We start from the raw sequence: 17,433 nt of genomic DNA, 5'->3' as shown, positions 1-17,433 counted from the left end.
TTATTTTTAAGTAGCAAAAACTTTTGACTTTGAAAATGCTTTGTACGAAAAGATAATAAATAGTCAGTTCGCAATTAATAACCGAATTTATATTTTTTTTTGGCACATTTTCCTACCTTTAGTGTGAACCATGTCCGTCATATAGCCCGCGAATTTTAAAATAAGAACGAGCTTATTTACTTTTTTGACTTAAAGGTACATAACGAAAATAAATTATTTTTATGAATAAAATGTGACGTTTTTCACGTCTCTTGTGAATCGTCATAAATTATAGTTACTTTTACTTTACTAATACTTTTGTATATTCATAAATCCAAGAAGTGTATTCCTACAAGTCAATTGAAAAAAGAGGTATACCTACATGCAAGAGGATTTCTTCACTTTGTACATTTATTAATTGCTTTGTTTTTATATCAGCACTGTAAATCAATGGGTAATCTTGTTTTTGATGTTTTTGATGTACCGTATGAAAGTGGAACCACTAGAGAACCCATAACCTTACTTATAATGAGGTATCTATTCACGAGATCTTAATCCTTTGTTTACAGATGAGGATCCGAGCCGCAGTCTGCAGACAAAGCGCAGCTACTTAGTACAAGGACGTCCTGATAACTATTGCAAGTCTGACATTAATGTTGTCGGACAAAATGAATGCAACCTCTCTACAAATGCCAGTCGAAAGCGTGACGTCCATGCACATCAGTCTGCTAGAAGTCTAGGGGAGTATTATAAAAAATATGAACACGACGAAGTGCCCGTTAAAGACTCGAACTATCAGGACTTGACTACTGCAGGGGACAGAGGTTCTCTAACTAATTCCGATCTCGACAAATTAGAAATGAAAATATTTAAAAACATGTCTCAAGAACTTCAGACGGATGATTACTCTAATAGCAGCCTTGATTCTAATATAAAGTTCTTTAGAACAACTGTGCAAGAAATATTCGATAACTTTTACGCGAGTATGCGGGACTTTGAACTTTATAAGAAAAGATTCCATGAAATTCTTGCGAAAAATAAGGAGGAAGCGGTAGCTGATATGGAAGACTTCATAAAAGATATGATACAGCACATCATGTCTTCAGAAACGTCTTTGTCTAATGAAAGTAGGAAATCAAACGATAATGCCTCTATGACACACAATGACAAAGAAACAAATATAAGCATCAGAGATGATGCATCGAGTGTAGCTACCAAAACCTGTTCAGGAACTGACAACATAAATTCTGTGGTGGAAGCATACAAAAATGATAATTATCTCACTGATTCCACCTTAGAAGACCATTCTTCTAAAAATAAACGTCCAGCTACAAAAGAGGAAATCTTCAATATTTATTTACTTAGCGGAAATCCATGCGTGCAAATCAAAATGAATGACCGCAATTTGCTGTCAGAAATTAATATTAAGGAGCCAGGCATTCATGAGTCTTTTAGCAAACACGTTGCGTCAGCAGAGAACATTGAGAGACTAACGGCTAAGAAAAAAGAATTGGAAAAGTATGTCCAACAGCAACTGGATACTTGTTTGCCCGAAAGAGATATACCTGTGAAAGTTTCATATGCAAAGAAAAATATATACCTTAATGAAGACTTTACTCATGACCGCGAGACAGAAAAATCCTTCATATCTAAAATATGCAACTTTTTGTGCAAGAAATTCCGTAAAACTTCTTAAGTTTGCTGTTTTTATGTTTTTGTAAAATAAACACTTAAAAAATATTCAACAAATACTTTATTGTGGACTAGACAAAGAATATAATAAGGAACAAAATCACGATTCACCACTCTCTTCGAAATTATTTATATACCATCTCATCATAGCAATATGTTTACTAAGTTGCAGAGCGAATTCTTTCTTCATGTGCAGGAATTCCCTAATAACGGGCAGATCCAACATCACAAAGGCTTGTCCATCTATCTCCTCTTGTTTCATTTTCTCTGCAATGAGTTTGCAGTCGTCCGTGCTACTTAAATAAGCGTATACGTCGTCCACGGACCAGTCTAGAGGATTTGGTGACAGCTTGAGCTTTCCTTTCATCCAGGACATTGTCATATCCTTTTCAAACATCTTGTTATCAGAAGGCAGAGGATCGTATGTATTAAATTTCAATTTTTTCAGTTCTGGTTCCTCTGAGTCCGATACGTCCGATATATTTTTGGCATCCCTAGAATTGGAGCTGCTTTCATTAGTCTCATTTTCGGTATCGCTATCTTGCGAGGTTTTCTTCACACATGTGTTACTGTATATGGTTTGCACATCTTTTTTGTTCCAGTGAGCTTGTTTTATCTGGAGTGCAAAGTTGGGTAGCTTCGCTCCACGTGTTTTCATTTCCAACTTGGGGTAGTTGTTCTTGGGCTCCCGCTTCCGTCGCTGGCTGCGCTTGTACTCGAGGCTGTCGGGCGAGTTGGGCCGCGTGCCGGGCTCGGAGGGCGGCGTGGACCCGGCGCTGTGCTCACTCTCTATAGACTCCCCGTCTTTGTTGCTCTCAGTTTCTTGTGAGGGCTGCTGCTCCTTTTCTTTCTTCTCTGGAGCAGCCTTTTTCTTTTTCCTTCGACCATTAACGCTACCCTTTGGTCTTCCTCGACGCTCTGTGTTATGATCTGTAACATAGGAAGTGTATATTTATAAAACCTGTAGATACAACCACTGAGTTCATAAACATATTTCAACAATAAAATCTAGACTATACTTACGGAATGTGGACTTGTCAACATGTTGACAGTCATTGGGGCACTGCTCGATGTACTCATCGGGTCCGAACAGGCTTGGGCAGGCCTGCATCTTGACGCATACCTCGCGGCAGAATGCCGAAACCTGCGTGGCCGAGCGTGCTATGGGCACGTAAGCGTGGTAAGTGCTCGTTTTCAGTCTAAAAATTAGAAAAAAGAAGTATTAAAACTCACAAAAATATATTTAAAAAGCAACACTCTGACTGAGCTTAAAGAATTACAATGAGATAATTAAGGTGATATTAAATATAAAGGAACAGGTATTCAAAATTGGAAGATCCTCATCTCTGCTTTTATTATACAGATTTGATAAAAACTTACTTAGCCCTCAACATCTCCAATCTCATGCCTTCTTCCGGAGGTCCCTCGGTCTCCCAATCCTTAAGCAGCTTGGCCGGCTTGTAGGAAGCCGAAATAATCTTGTTTAACACCTCCTTTAGCACCAGCGACAGTGGCCCAGGACCAACATGTTTCGGCAACTGGGATAACTTATTCCTACTAATCGTTGGTCCAGCGTAACATTTATAATTAAAGAAAATCCTATCGCACCATTCCTCCGAACACTTCATGTCATCCTTGACGGTTCGTTCTTCAACAGCCTTTGGTTGCTCTCTCTCAATAGTAGTATCAGGAATGTGTAAAGCATAGTCATTGCTATCGCACCAGCCGACAGGGAACAGCAGGTCACTGTCTTGAGCGTACCAATATTTCTCTCCTATAGGTAACAGTTCCACGCACAACATGTGCTCCACTATGCAATCTATATTGGCCACGTGAATTTCTTCATGATTTTGCGGATTGACGGCTTCCAACTTCATATTGACCTCGATTCCTTTAAGCGGGATTTTAGTACCGAAACAATAATCAGGAGCAGGTACCGATGAAGTCATTGTGAGATATTCATCCCAGTCGAACGGACCGTCTTTCCAAATTTTGGGGTTCTTGAATGCGAGGCTATTTTTATGTGCCCATCCTATGGGGTATATGTAGGGGTGCATGGAGTCACACAGCCAAGCAGCTTTGGTATCCTCGTAGTCTTCTACGTGGTCGTCGAGAACGACTAAGAAGTGGAAATTGTTAAAGACCTTCGTCACGGTTGCCGGGCGGATGGTGCGCATGTCCTGCGGACTCAGAGCTTCCAACTTCATGCCGCTTACGAAGTTATGAGATTCAAGGTTTTGGTTAGGCTGTGGACAGGAAAAGATCAGATTACTGTATGCTACTTACACTATTACGAAGCATTTGACAATTTTATTACTTCTACCTATTCTTGAATGGATTTTGATACTTACTTGAAACAGATCAGCGGGCGTAGGCTCCGAAATGGCTTCTTCAGCACTCTGCCGCAGTTGTGTGCTCAGCTTGTTCTTACAGGAGAACTTGTTCACTTTGCCTGGATACTTGAACTGCCACGGAGAACCCTGTAATGTTTAAATTTTACACATAAGTATAGTTAATATAACTTAAAATTTGAAAAACTATTATGTCTAGCAAAATTGCAAAGACAAATGTAGTAATTGAGACTTTCACTTGACAATCGGATTTCCATATCCCTTTTTCTCACCACCCATTTTATCATCAATCGAAGCTAAGAAATCTCTTGATTTGTCATTAATATTCTACTTCAGTGAGCTTTTATTTAAGTTCCCACTCGAGTGTATTTGTAGACATTCAGTTATTCGCCCGCACTCTCTAGCCTCACAATTTCAAACTGAATTGAAATTGCTAAATCTGTTCGGGACCAACACGGACACACGTACAGATAAAAACCACGTCAAAGTTAAAGTAAAGTAATTGTAATATTTTCTTACAGTCATACTAATAAGTATTTTTATATAAGATTCCTTCCATTTATTCAGGTCATTCGCTAAGAGCGGCCAGTTTTGTGCGAAGGAATCGAGACAAATTAAGGTACAGATACCACTAACCCCTAATCGTAAAAGGGCGATGCTCGAATAGACTTCAGTGTTCGTGGTTACGCTTCATACGTGATCATAACACTCATATTTATGGACTCTCTACAATTCCATTAGATGACGATCGGATTTCGTCTATACATTGCGATACGATCGGATACATTGACAAATATTGGGGTATGCAACTATCTGAAGCTTTAGCATGTAGATATATGATGAGCAAACGATCATTAATGCATTACTTTTCAGCTTTTAATTGTGATTTCCTGTATTCGCATAAAAATCACTTTGGAATAAAAGCCATAAGTATAAAAATACCGTTAATGTTCCTAATCTGATATCTAACAACCAACAAAGCAAACATCGCTGCGGTACATTAAGAGTATGTTTACCTCTCAATAATTACATATTAACGGGTCGAAGACTACAATTAGTATCGAGGTCAATATGAGCGATTGGAGCTAAGTGTTGAGAATTACGGTTTCTATACCGACCTACATACATACATGGTACTGGAGTATTGATAAATCATATAACAATAGCTTTGATTGGGGATACAATAACTTTGTATAGTTTGTACACTCGATCGTTTAATAGAGGCAACAATTTGACGGTAACATAGTCTTTATGACTCAAGCTTTAAGGTTAATTTTCGTAAAACCTTGTTATTGATCACTCCAATCACTTGCTGCAAGGATGGCAATGCGACGGATTCATATTGTTTGATTGTAGATAAATCACGACGAGACGCATGTTTGCACAGTTGTTGTGATTGGCCTTGTGTGCCGTCCATGGGAAAAGTGAGGCCGAAACGTTAATTGATAAGAAAGCTTTTTAGTATTATCTTTGCTTTTGTTAATATTAAGAACGTTTATCGCATTCCAGATAAATAAAGAAATGCGTGTGTCAACAAAAAACATGTTAGGAAAACATAGTAGGTAACTTAAAATTTTCGAAAGCAAACTTGTATTACAGATACATATTATTTTTAAATGAATATTTTTATTAGCTTTCTTATAGTACCCTTTTAACACCCAAGAAAACAAAAACGAAGTCGGTAAAAAGCTCCTAAATTTTAGTTTGCTTCGTTTACATTTTAAAATAAGTATTTTTAAAAAAGCTTCAAATGTATATAAATATTTTTACCTCAGCACAACTCTAAAATAGGAATGTATATACGTATAGGCAATTTTAAGATATCTTTAAAAAAAGCATATGAGAAGTCGAACAAAGAAAAGACAATTCATCAAGGACATGACCTTCAGTAGATAACATTAATAATTAATGTATACTTCAACAAAGAAGAAACTATTTATAAAAGATTTCAATCAGAAAACATTTTATGAATGATATATTTTTAAATAGCCTAAAATAGCTTTTGAATCCAGGTCAGACGGAGGCTAGGGAGGGCGACGTCGACTCTGTTCACTATTGATCGAGTAAATACGTAACAAGCATCGGACATAAAATACATCGGTCCAATATAAATCATTCTTCATATTATGGGACTTCAAAGAAAATAAATATTGAAATGCATTACGATGCGCGGAAAATTAGGTAACGGTAATTAATCACACGTTTAAGATAAAGTTATTAGTCCTCTAAGAGGTTTAGTTTTAGAAGTCAGTGAAAAGAGGGTTCCGTTCCTCAAGGGTAAAAAAGGAACCCTGGTTCTAAAACTCCGCTTTCTGTCCGTCTGTCTATCACCAAGGTGTATCTCATGAACCTTTATAGTTAGACGGTTGAACTTTCACAGATGTACATATGTATTTCTGTTGTCGCTATAATTAGAATAAAGCAAAATCGATGTCAAGCAACGATTTTTTAATCAATCCATTGGAACGCTCTGTGGTTTTTTCTTTTGTCTTTAATAATCGTAATTGGTAAAATTATGGCACTGATACGTTTCTGTTAGGTAGGTACATTGTATCTCATCGCCACAAAGACGCGTCGCGCCTCCACGTTTATCTTAAATCTTATCGCTACTTTCTTCTGACAGATAAAATAAATACCAAGGATTGCCCAACTGATGTAAACATAGCACGCGATACGGACGCGTGTGGCAACAAGGATCAGCCGATAAATGTGAGAGAAAATGTTATCTAAACTCTGATCAAAAATAATGATTTGTTACATCATTATTCAAGGTTGATTTACTTTGAAATTTCTGTTTATATGCCGAAGGTGCTAATATTGTTTTTATCAAATCATTAACTACCACGACATCTACCAATAACATTAAGCTGTGGGATAATGACGTTTGAGGTCTTCTACACCATGTAGTGCGTCGTCAGACTTCCTGAACTGCAATATTATTATATTTATAGAGGTAGTGACGCCCTGGAATATAAAAGCATTAAAAAAATCACAGATGGTCTCACCTTATTGGTAACATAGCCGAAGCTGCTCAGTCGAGGGTTGGAGAAGAAGATCCAGAACTGGGTCAGGTCTTCGTCGGCGCCGTCGTATCGGACTAGGAGACGCCCGCCAACGTTCTCACACACCTACAAAATGTAATAATATTTTATGAACAGGATCAGAATAAAAACCTTTCATGGACATGCCATTGCCAAGCGTCTGGCATGTTTTCCTTTATGTAGTAGGACAGGACAGATCAATTAAACACTAACGTTCAACAAAATTGAACGGCGAAATTGGAAGCGAAAGGAACTGACGTCGCGGCGTCGTCGTCTATTATTTTAAATCAATGCAGTCTGCTGTCGAGCCGTGACTAAGAATAGGTCGTAGGAGTCAGGGATGACCAGAGACAGTGAGCAACTTGGATTGAAGATATGGAGGTTGTTGGAAAAGTCTGGATGAGGATAGACAAAAGTTTGATAACTAAGAGGAAGCCCCATTTATTTCCTTACACTTTTTGCTGCCAGTATTGAGCACGCTGATGATAATGATACATGGTCTACGTTATTTGCCTGTTATGTTATGTCGTGAAAAGCTGTAGCTCATGAAGAAAAACCGAAATGGTAATTACGTCAGTTAATGCAACTGGTGTAATGTTAATGACGCGCTATTATCGTTATGCGTCCTAGTCGGATTCACTAACGTCATGAAATTCAGGATAATTGTTTTTGTTATAAAACCACTGAATAATAATTTTAAATTATTTGTCGGGTATTCAGAGCTACAGCAAAACAAAATTATAAAAATATACTTTTTATAAAGCTTTTTAAAAGCACGTATTTTAAACGACGGACTCAAAGATGGAAAAAGCAGGGACGTTTACGGCATATCAAGGCAAAAAATATATTGTAATTATTCGTCAATTACAAAAACTTAATTTTTTTTTATAAAAAAATTGTTTAATAATTAAGAGATCTGTCAGGCTCTAATTGTAGTTTTGGGGTTTCGGAACTCCTATTTTCCGTCTAAGCTATACGTAGTTTACAGCTCAGCGAGACTCGATTCGCTTCATTATTAGTTTTGCTAAGATACATAACTGGAAGAAATCCTTTATTTTCTAGAAATCTCCCGAGAAGAAATAGCCGGTGCTATATTAAATAAAATAAAAATCTTCAATCTTTCAGTAGATCCTTATCTAAGCTGCGGAAGGGCCACAATACTTAAAAACTACACGGCGCTAGATCGATAACTTGGGCCGCAAATAACTTTGCATATTGTTCAGTACACGAGACTGATAAGCGATGTCTAACTGTGTCACAACGTTTTGCAATTGCATACTTATCAAGTTTTAGTTCTGGTACCTACGTCGCATAAAAGTTTGCCATTGTTTGCGAATCATTGCACTCGTAGGTAGGCGCTGATGGGGTAGATAAAGCGAAAAAACATTGAACAATTACTATTGCACAAATCTATGACCACGTACTTTTTTCTCGACTCAATTCACGTAGAAATGCAAATACTGAAGTACTTTAAATAAATAAAGTACAAAAGCTACTAAGCTTCTGCGTAACCACATGCAACTTTCGGCAACTCGTTTGTCGCAATGCATTTGACCTACATGACACCATGTCTCGTTTCCGGCATGCAGCTACACGATAAAGGACTTTTACTTTCAGTTGTTAAAAAAAAGAAATTTGTTCTACAAATACGAAAATGTAGCTTAATCTTACCGTAGCGATCCAATATCTGTAAGGGTCGATAATATTCTGCACTTCCACCTTCATTCCAACTTTGATCCTATCTATGGGGGACAGTCCTTTATTATTCAAGGCCTCAATGGACACAGACTGGCCGTCTAATAAGGCTTTCTTCATGATTTCTATGATAGTGTCTCCATACTTCTCATTGATTTCATCGGGGGGTTCAATAAGCTCGTCGTACTTTCCGCACCAGCCTAGCGGATGGACTTTGGTGGTTGATATGTCGCACCAGAAGTCACTGTCGGCGCCAATGAACTTGATTCTAAGGAGGTGCCCACAGACCATTGTGATCTCTGCTATCCAGTAGATATCTGGGTTGTTCTTGTGGCACACCTCAAGCAGCATGCCCTGTTTGATGCCATTGTAGAGACTGGTCTCAACCTGTGATGATTTCAGATTATTTACATTTCATATTTTATGCAACTCTACCATAAATTACTCAGGAACTCTTTACTATAAATAACATGAGTTTTGCTACCAGATTAACATAGAATATGTTCTGAATAAGTTTAACGTTTTGTATACCAATAAAATCTGTTCAGTTATGGATCATCATATTCAGTGCGGGTAACAGATTTGCATTCACACACATATTATATATAATTTAAATTATTCTATAAACAATTCCCATTACACCTCAAACTACCTATGCAACATGATTAGAGCGTAACAAATCTATAAGAAAATTGGGTTAAATTTAAAGATTTATTAGTCAAACTCTGCAATAAGCCTAAGCACTAGTTTTAATACATGTATAAATACATGTACATAAAGATTAAATACATGTATAAATTATCTTTGGACTGAATTTTATTTAAAAAATATTGAAATGTTGTGTGAATTGAAAATAAGTAATTTGCTTTTGCCTATCACTACTACATATAAAGTTTTCTATGGCTGCATATAACATGTTTTTTCAAGTCCTTTGAAAAAGTGTGCATAGGACTAAAAAAAAAATATTTTACTTGGCATTCCTATACTGATCAGATGCAATTAATTGGCTTTTTACTGTAACTCTTCCAATATAATCTACATTTTATAATTTTAAGCATCTATTTATATTTATTAAAACATTTATGAAGACCAAGCAGTTTATTTATTTTGCCTGTATAGCAACTACTTTATACTTATTTACAATCAGGATTTAATTGCTTTAAATTAAGTGAATATATTAAATAGTACGCACATCATAAAATGGGGTATCATGTAAACAATAAAATGCAATGTTTATATTTTCCTTACATAAATATAATAGTATAATTGATAACTTTAGCCATAAAGTAAACTTCAAATATGATGTTGAGACCAAATTAACATCAGTTTTATTTTTACCAATTAATCTTCGAAATGAAGAAGCATTTGGTTACCAGTAGGCCAGTGTTGGTTGATTAAAGACCAAAGGAGTATATTTGTCTTTTATTGAAAATAAGGTGATATCTGTCTCAGTTTTTGCCCTTATGAACAAATGAGTATTATGGGGCATAATACTGGAGTTGTATAAGGTTAAACTACATGTGCTGATTTAATAAATTCTATACATACAAATATTAATGTGAAAACAAATATATTTAATAGCTTGGGCCACAAGAAGGTTCCCCATCTGATTATAGACTTAAAATTTATTAATTTGACCAATATCAAAATTACTAAAGAATCTTATAAATAAAAAATGATCATAAGCTTTGTTCTTATAACAATGAACATTAATATGTTATTTCTGTTGCTGAAAAATATTGGGCTGAATGTGATACAAAATACAACAAATAATTTCCATTGCCTACATGGCCAGCTAAATATAGAAATCTGTTAATTTATTACTTTTCCTTGAACATTTCAATTCATTCCAAAAATAAAATAAATTAAGAACATCAATAGTTTAGAATTAAGTAATGATAATAAAATAGTTATAACTGTAGATAATGTTTTTGAGTCAAGTCATTTTGATTTAACAGCACAAGTTCATGGCCATATGGTTACACAGATTTTTTATATTTCTAAATAATACATCATAAACAAAGACTGATTTAATATTTTGCTTTTATTTATTCAGTCACGAGCACTAAAAGAATATTAAACAATACAAAAAAGCACACATACAGTTTATAAATAAACTATTATTATTTCCCTTGCACATTCATCTTACTCCATTCTCAATTGATTTTTTCCTTAAATATTTATTATTGAAAAACAATGACATTGTTTAGTATTATTCTTCATATACCTCAAATAATTAAGTACATCCATAAAAGATCTATCATAAAAAATATATTATACAACATGCAAGAAATAATATTGAAACTTACATGAGAAAATAATTCTTCAGGAACAGCAATTGTTTTATTCACTTCTAAATAATTATTCCAATCGAAGTCTGCCATAATTTTTTATTGATATAATAGTTTGAATTCATTAAATTAAAATAATTATCACAAAACAAGTTAATCGAACGGTCGAACTTGTTACGAATTTCAGAAATTCATTCTTTTAATCTCACATTTCAAGTACGGTGTCTCTATCTCATCTATTCAAATACATTGTTTATTGTTGTCTCTTTCTAAACTGATCTTTTAAATTCTTTAAACTGTAACAACAGAAAATAGATTATAATTTTAGAGTTTTAACAGATTTAGAAAATAGATCAACTTTGAGCAGTAATATTTATTTTTCGAGATTTTTTGAAAATACGATTACAAACACTTCAATTGAGTCTACGTTAAGTCTTATAACCATAAAACGAAACGTATCTAAGATTTATTGAATTTATTTCATTTCTGACGGTTCTAGAGATGGGACACGAGAGTAAAAGAAAAAATAAAAATGTTTTTATAGAAATTATAAATTATAATGATAAAAGAATATGGAAAAGCAATAGGATATGTAATTAAAAAATCTGATTAGTCTGCCAGACAGATTTCCAAAAAATATTGATAAATATTTTTTGTTTTATCTTGTAAACAAAAGAGAAGGGTGTGCAGTGATCAAGGAACTTATACCTTGGCAGTGATTTAATCTCCCTCTCTTAAAATCTCGTATGATGTCACTTACTCGTAGTACGCTTTATTCCAGGAAGAGTAGCACGGAATACTTATTCAATATTTTTTGGAAATCTGTCTGAAGGACTATACAGATTTATATTATAAGGTTTATTCATATTACGAGTAGACTGGCTTTAATATTGTTTATTTAATACAAATTTGTGAAGATTTGTTCAATCCAAACGAAATTTGGTTTTTGCTCTTTAATAGCTTCTGATTTTGGTAGAATGTGAGTTGAACCCAACCGAAGTCCTTAGGACCCATTTAGATGATGCGAGAAATACCAAGCACGTTGCCGCGCAACTCGGGTGTCGAACTTGATTAATGATCTAAATATATATATAATATAATAATATAATAATAAATGGGGCCTTTATCATGGTCTAACGCTTCGGCCAGGTCGCAAGTTGAAAAGTACTTGCGTAAAATAGTTTTTGAACTCTTCACAAAAATGTTAAAAATCAAACCGATGCAGCGATGGTTTGTCGAAACTGTCACATCTCTAAATCGTGACATTTTAAATGTTTATTCCGTTGGCTACTCCGTGTATGCCATTTAGATAGTTATCTCTCTTTTGGTTGGTCGAAATGGAACGTTTTACTGAATGCTACACATGTAAACTTTTACGCCTATAACTCTGTCTCCTTTAGTAACTGATATTTCTAGTAATGTGTGAAAGAGAAAAAATATATTCGGAAGTCTTGAAGCAGTCCAGAAATTATTTTCATCTGTATCGCTTTTTAGTGACTCTGACTTGACCAACCAGCGATCAGCAAAACAGCAGTGTTTCGGCAGAGTTCCGAAGAAACGTCATACATTTTGTTATCGTTTGATCCAATTTATCTGACAACAATAGAATTTCCAGATGGTATCAAAATTGAGAACATAATTGTACACAAATGAACTTGTTGTGAAGTGCCAGTGTGTTTTGTGGATTTATGTGATGCTCATTATGTAAATACTTTCTCTTTTATCGCCTATTCGCCTGACTGACCGTGTTGCGACATCAAAAATGAGTCGTTATACAAACAGAGTGTTATATTCAACAGTCTCGAACAGTTCTAATGATGATGAAGGATGTATGTTGTTGAATACTACGCAGAATGTGATAATAACTGGCGCGTATAACGGTATTCCGCAGACTTTAATACTTAACTTGGTGTCATGGTCGTGCCTCATAGTTTTGTTCACCGTACTGCGGCGTACAGCTTGGAATTATGGGCGAATGGCACTGGTACAGCGCACTAAAAGTCGGTGGACGAATTTGTTTTACCGAGGCGGAGATGGTGACGCCTTAGTTAACAGAAGACGCAGCGCTGATGAGTCTCTAAACATAGACGAAGGATTTTTCACATGGCTGCCTGCTGTATTTCGCCTTACTCGAGAGCAGGTACTAGCGAAATGTGGCCCTGACGCTGTACACTACCTGTCCTTCCAAAGACATTCAATCACATTAATGTTCATTGTCACACTAATATCTATTGGTTTGATATTGCCTATAAACTTCCAAGGAAAAAATTTGAATGTTGATTCCAGCACTTTTAGTCGGACCACTCTGTCTAATCTTAATGGAAGATCAAGTTGGTTGTGGGTACATACCTTAATAAGCATCTCATTCTTACCTATATCTGTTTTAATAATGAGGAGATGCACTGGGCGTAAACCAGTGCCAACATCTATGACTGGCACAATAATGATTACAAACATTTCAAAGGCAGACAGAAATGAGGCTACAATAAGAGCTTACTTTGCTCACAACTTTCCTCACATCCAAATTGTGGATTTGCGGCTGGCATATAATATCAATATGTTGAATGAAGTGCAGGAGAAGAAGGAGATGGTGACTGAAGCTCTTATCTACACTGACTCATACTTCAAGAAAACTGGGAAGCGTATCACTGTGAAACCTACATGGTGTGGACCTGAAGTGGACGCTCTGGAGTTCTACACTAATGAAGAAAAGCGCCTGAAGGATGAAGCTAAGAGATGCAGAGCTATGGTACTCAATGATCCCCTAGGCATTGCTTTTCTCACTCTACCTTCCTATCAGCTAGCTGAACATGTGATTAACAACTTTACTCTGCATCGTGGATGGGTTTTGACCCATGCTACAAATCCTTCTGACATTATTTGGGAAAATATGAGTGTCCAACCAGGTGTATGGTACCTTAAGGCTATTGTAGTTAACTTTTTCTTATTTATTGTGCTATTCTTTTTGACAACTCCAGCCATTATTGTTAACCTTTTCAATACAATGGTGGCCAAACCTGAAACTCTTGGTAAAGTCAGTACTGTAATTTTCGAGTTTCTTCCCACTCTACTTCTTTGGACCATGGCTGCTGTCATGCCTGCTATTGTTGCTTTCTCTGATAAATTCTTGTCACACTGGACCAAGTCACAGCAAAACTACTCCATTATGACTAAAACTGTTTCTTTCCTATTGCTGATGACCTTAATACTTCCCTCATTGGGTCTAGCTAGTGCTGAAGCCTTTGTCACATGGACGATTAATCACGAAAATGACACTATGCGTTGGGACTGCGTATTCTTGCCTGATAAGGGCGCGTTCTTTGTTAACTACGTCATAACTTCGGGCTTAATTGGAACAGCGTTAGAGTTGATTCGCTTCCCAGAATTGTTTCTTTATGTATGGTATTTGTTACAATCTAAATCAAAGGCTGAAAAGAGCTACGTAAAGAGGGCCATCCTCTATGAATTTCCCTTCGGAGTCCATTACGCTTGGAGCATAGCGATTTTCTCAATCACAATGGTGTACAGTCTCGCATGTCCTTTGATCTCACCTTTCGGCTTACTGTACATGATGTTAAAACATGTGGGCGACAAACATAATCTGTATTTCGCATACGGTCCGTGCGATATGAGTGGCGTCGGAGGTGGGAGGATCCACGCGACGGCCGTGCGGCTTATCCGAGTGTCTGTGCTACTGCTGCTCGTTAACATGGCCGCGTGGGCTGGTCTGAGGGCAGGCTTCGAAGCCAGAACTATCATTCTGATAATGGCATCCATTGTAGCGTTCGGAACGTTCTTATTGCTGAGTCCGTTCCCAAGCTGCACGCCCCCGGCTCCTCTACAGGAGGAGTCCAGTATTAGGTTCCCGGAATACGTGGCCCCCGCGCTGACTAAGCCCATCGATTCCCCTCATAGCACGACTCCTACGACCCCGGATTACGGAGCTTCGTCGCCAGTAACGACTCATTCCTACAGTCCCGATCCAATCAATATATAAATATTTTTTAGCCAATTTCTTTAATGTATCAACTAATTGTGTTTCCTCGCGTTTCGCTCATATCTTGAGATAATCGAAATCGTGGAAGTAATGGATGGATATCGTTATTTGCGATAAGTATCGGAGGATTAGAGTTTTATATCGATGTAAATAACCAATGCAATATTTTTATATATGAACTAGCTATAGTGGTCGTCGGCTGAAATCTTATGTTCGGATCTTAATTTTAGTGGTCACGTATTGGTTCGTCACGTGTTTGTTGCCGACTCTTGAACTCGCACTGTTTATTGCTGCATATGATCACCATTATCATGATAACCGTTTTTCATATATATATAATAAACTCACACGTAATACAAGCTGTGTATCGTGGTTAGGTCCATTGTAATATAAGGCTGGAGTTTATTGTAATTCTAGTATCATATGTGATTTCTATATCGGGGTACGTGTGACCTGATGTTGGTATAGCTGCCTGTGCGGTAAACGTCCCCGTTGCAACATAATCCATTATAAATGTAGACATATCTTTGATTCTAAAGACAATAAACAGTCCAGAACATAAGATATCAGAAATGTACTAATTTTGTGATTGTTTTATGGCTGTCATTTTTTATTTCCGTATTTTTAGTAACTTATTAGACGTTAATTATGCTGTATTTTTTGTACATACGAGATCTTTCGAGTTATATTTAGGTGAATACATCGTCATTATCAAATAAATACTGAAGTCAATCTATTTGTGATTTTACTTGGACTCGTACTATCTTAAAATCCGTTTAACTGGAAAAGCTACATAACTGTATTGAATTTGCAATAAATCAACATAGTAAAGAAGTAGATCTTCCTTCTATAGTCATATCAAAGTGCTCCAGCGATGAAGCCCCGTATGATTCTCAAGTTTGCTTGATAGAATAAAAGTGTTACAATAGCCAAGTCCAATGTTTACCTTTCACACTGATGTAAAATTAAAATTGTATAAGGTAATCTTCACATGTGTATGACGTAATTGTCAATATTTAACATCTCCAAAGACGAACAATTACCTGTTCTAGTTTATACAAGCCGGTGTTTTTCAGAATTAGGTTTTTTATCGATTCTATATTTTAAGGTGTTGCCTAGTTGGTAATGGTTTCTACAAAAGTCCTTGGACAATGACTTCTAAAAGTGTATGACCGTTTACAAAATCGTGCGAGCTAAAATAGTTTCTTATGTAGTAATAGAATTTTTATGTACTTAGCACTTATTCAGTTGCGGTGCCTAATGGAAAAAGCCACAATATTTTCATTACCAACGACGTTTTTATTGAGTAATATTCAAATTAACTTTTCCTAATAAACGAACGTCAATAGTAAGTAGCCTAATACTTACAAATCAATTAAAGAATGAAATTAAGGAAAAAAAAACAATTAAATTCACGTTACGGATTTCAAAATCTTCTCTCTGTCTTTGAGCTCTACGTAACTGTGACAAATTCTTTGATAGAACCTGTTTTCTTTAAGTATGTCCATCGTAGACAGCGTATCGTGTATTGGTTGTGTCAAGGTTTCTTGGTCAGATTATATGTATTAGATTGATATTCGAATAGCCTTGTAGTTTCACATTAGTGGTTTCATACAGGGCCCCAAATTCTGCTATTTATAATGGCCGATGAATGGTTTTCTAAGCCGTTTCGTTTTTTTTTTTTGTATTTACTTTGAGTGTTACGCCCTGTACTGAATTTCCAATTATTGTGTTAGAAAAATTCAGTATTCCATAAATAATTTTATTTGAGTTGTTATGTTTGTATGCTGTAGATATATTCAAATTTTCGGAAATATCATTAAATTTCATTGAACAGGGCCTCTAATAATCAGCATAGTTGAGTATCAATTTATTTTATTAAATTCTTATAACGCATAGCTGATGACATATTATGTGAGACACGTAGATCATTTGACGCGCACGTGTAAACACATTACTAATTGGTTGTATGGAAGCCCTGCAGCCGACGACAGTTCGATGACAACGTGCCCGTTTTATTAGTCACGCCATAAATGATCCAAATTACTTAAAACATTTGAGTAAAGTGAACGGAAACCATTCGTGGCGGACATCTTGTTTATTTCACAATTCGTTTTTCGAATGTGAAGCCGTGATGTATCATAGGAAGAGTTCCATTGTTAGAGCTAGACAACAGTTTGAACTGTAGTTATCACGTCTAAATTATTCAAATGAATCGCTTCGTAATATTGACGGCAGAAATCTTAAGTGCTATAGAAAACATTCCTAATAGATAAATTATTTTCATCTATCGCCACAATAACTCTATCAAGTTTAACCTATTTTATTGATATGGGAAAGCAAAACAGGCTTATCGTGAGTACATTGTAATGTGGCTCTTAGCTATG

At 35.9% G+C, this 17,433-nt stretch overlaps 3 protein-coding genes across 4 annotated transcripts; 2 read left to right on the top strand and 1 right to left on the bottom strand.

Moving 5' to 3' along the window:
* Positions 1-198: 198 nt before the first annotated feature.
* LOC113502127 lies at positions 199-1,719 on the top strand. The gene is made up of 2 exons (XM_026883507.1): positions 199-433; positions 549-1,719. Exons 1-2 carry the CDS (start codon positions 430-432, stop codon positions 1,673-1,675), a joined length of 1,131 nt encoding a protein of 376 aa, XP_026739308.1. The 5' UTR covers positions 199-429; the 3' UTR covers positions 1,676-1,719.
* On the bottom strand, positions 1,716-11,336 carry LOC113502125 (scm-like with four MBT domains protein 2). Of its 2 annotated transcripts, none has more exons than XM_026883505.1 (7): positions 11,068-11,336; positions 8,735-9,145; positions 7,028-7,150; positions 4,023-4,151; positions 3,052-3,917; positions 2,695-2,870; positions 1,716-2,601 (listed from the first exon to the last, which is right to left on the bottom strand). In XM_026883505.1, the coding sequence occupies exons 1-7, from the start codon at positions 11,140-11,142 to the stop codon at positions 1,772-1,774; spliced, it is 2,610 nt and encodes an 869-aa protein (XP_026739306.1). In that variant the 5' UTR covers positions 11,143-11,336; the 3' UTR covers positions 1,716-1,771. The 2 variants fall into 2 exon arrangements, with proteins under 2 accessions (XP_026739306.1, XP_026739307.1); XM_026883506.1 differs by lacking the exon at positions 11,068-11,336 and adding an exon at positions 10,546-10,616.
* Positions 11,337-12,547: 1,211 nt separating this feature from the next.
* LOC113502128 (CSC1-like protein 2) lies at positions 12,548-15,782 on the top strand. Its single transcript, XM_026883508.1, has one exon. The coding sequence runs from the start codon at positions 12,812-12,814 to the stop codon at positions 15,044-15,046; it is 2,235 nt and encodes a 744-aa protein (XP_026739309.1). The 5' UTR covers positions 12,548-12,811; the 3' UTR covers positions 15,047-15,782.
* Positions 15,783-17,433: the final 1,651 nt, after the last annotated feature.

Source organism: Trichoplusia ni, chromosome 16 (genome assembly GCF_003590095.1).
Source record: "Trichoplusia ni isolate ovarian cell line Hi5 chromosome 16, tn1, whole genome shotgun sequence".
In the NCBI taxonomy this organism is placed as follows: Eukaryota; Metazoa; Arthropoda; class Insecta; order Lepidoptera; family Noctuidae; genus Trichoplusia; species Trichoplusia ni.
Note: the sequence above shows the minus strand (reverse complement) of the source record. Positions and strands in the feature narration are given on the sequence as shown.

Coding starts and splice junctions, on each gene's coding strand:
- LOC113502125 (XM_026883505.1), bottom strand. CDS start 11,142: ATGGCAGACTTCGATTGGAATAATTATTTAGAAGTGAATAAAACAATT. Junction 4,152..7,027: donor TCGGCTATGTTACCAATAAG/GTGAGACCATCT, acceptor TAAACATTACAG/GGTTCTCCGTGGCAGTTCAA. Junction 2,602..2,694: donor TGTTGACAAGTCCACATTCC/GTAAGTATAGTC, acceptor CCTATGTTACAG/ATCATAACACAGAGCGTCGA.
- LOC113502128 (XM_026883508.1), top strand. CDS start 12,812: ATGAGTCGTTATACAAACAGAGTGTTATATTCAACAGTCTCGAACAGT.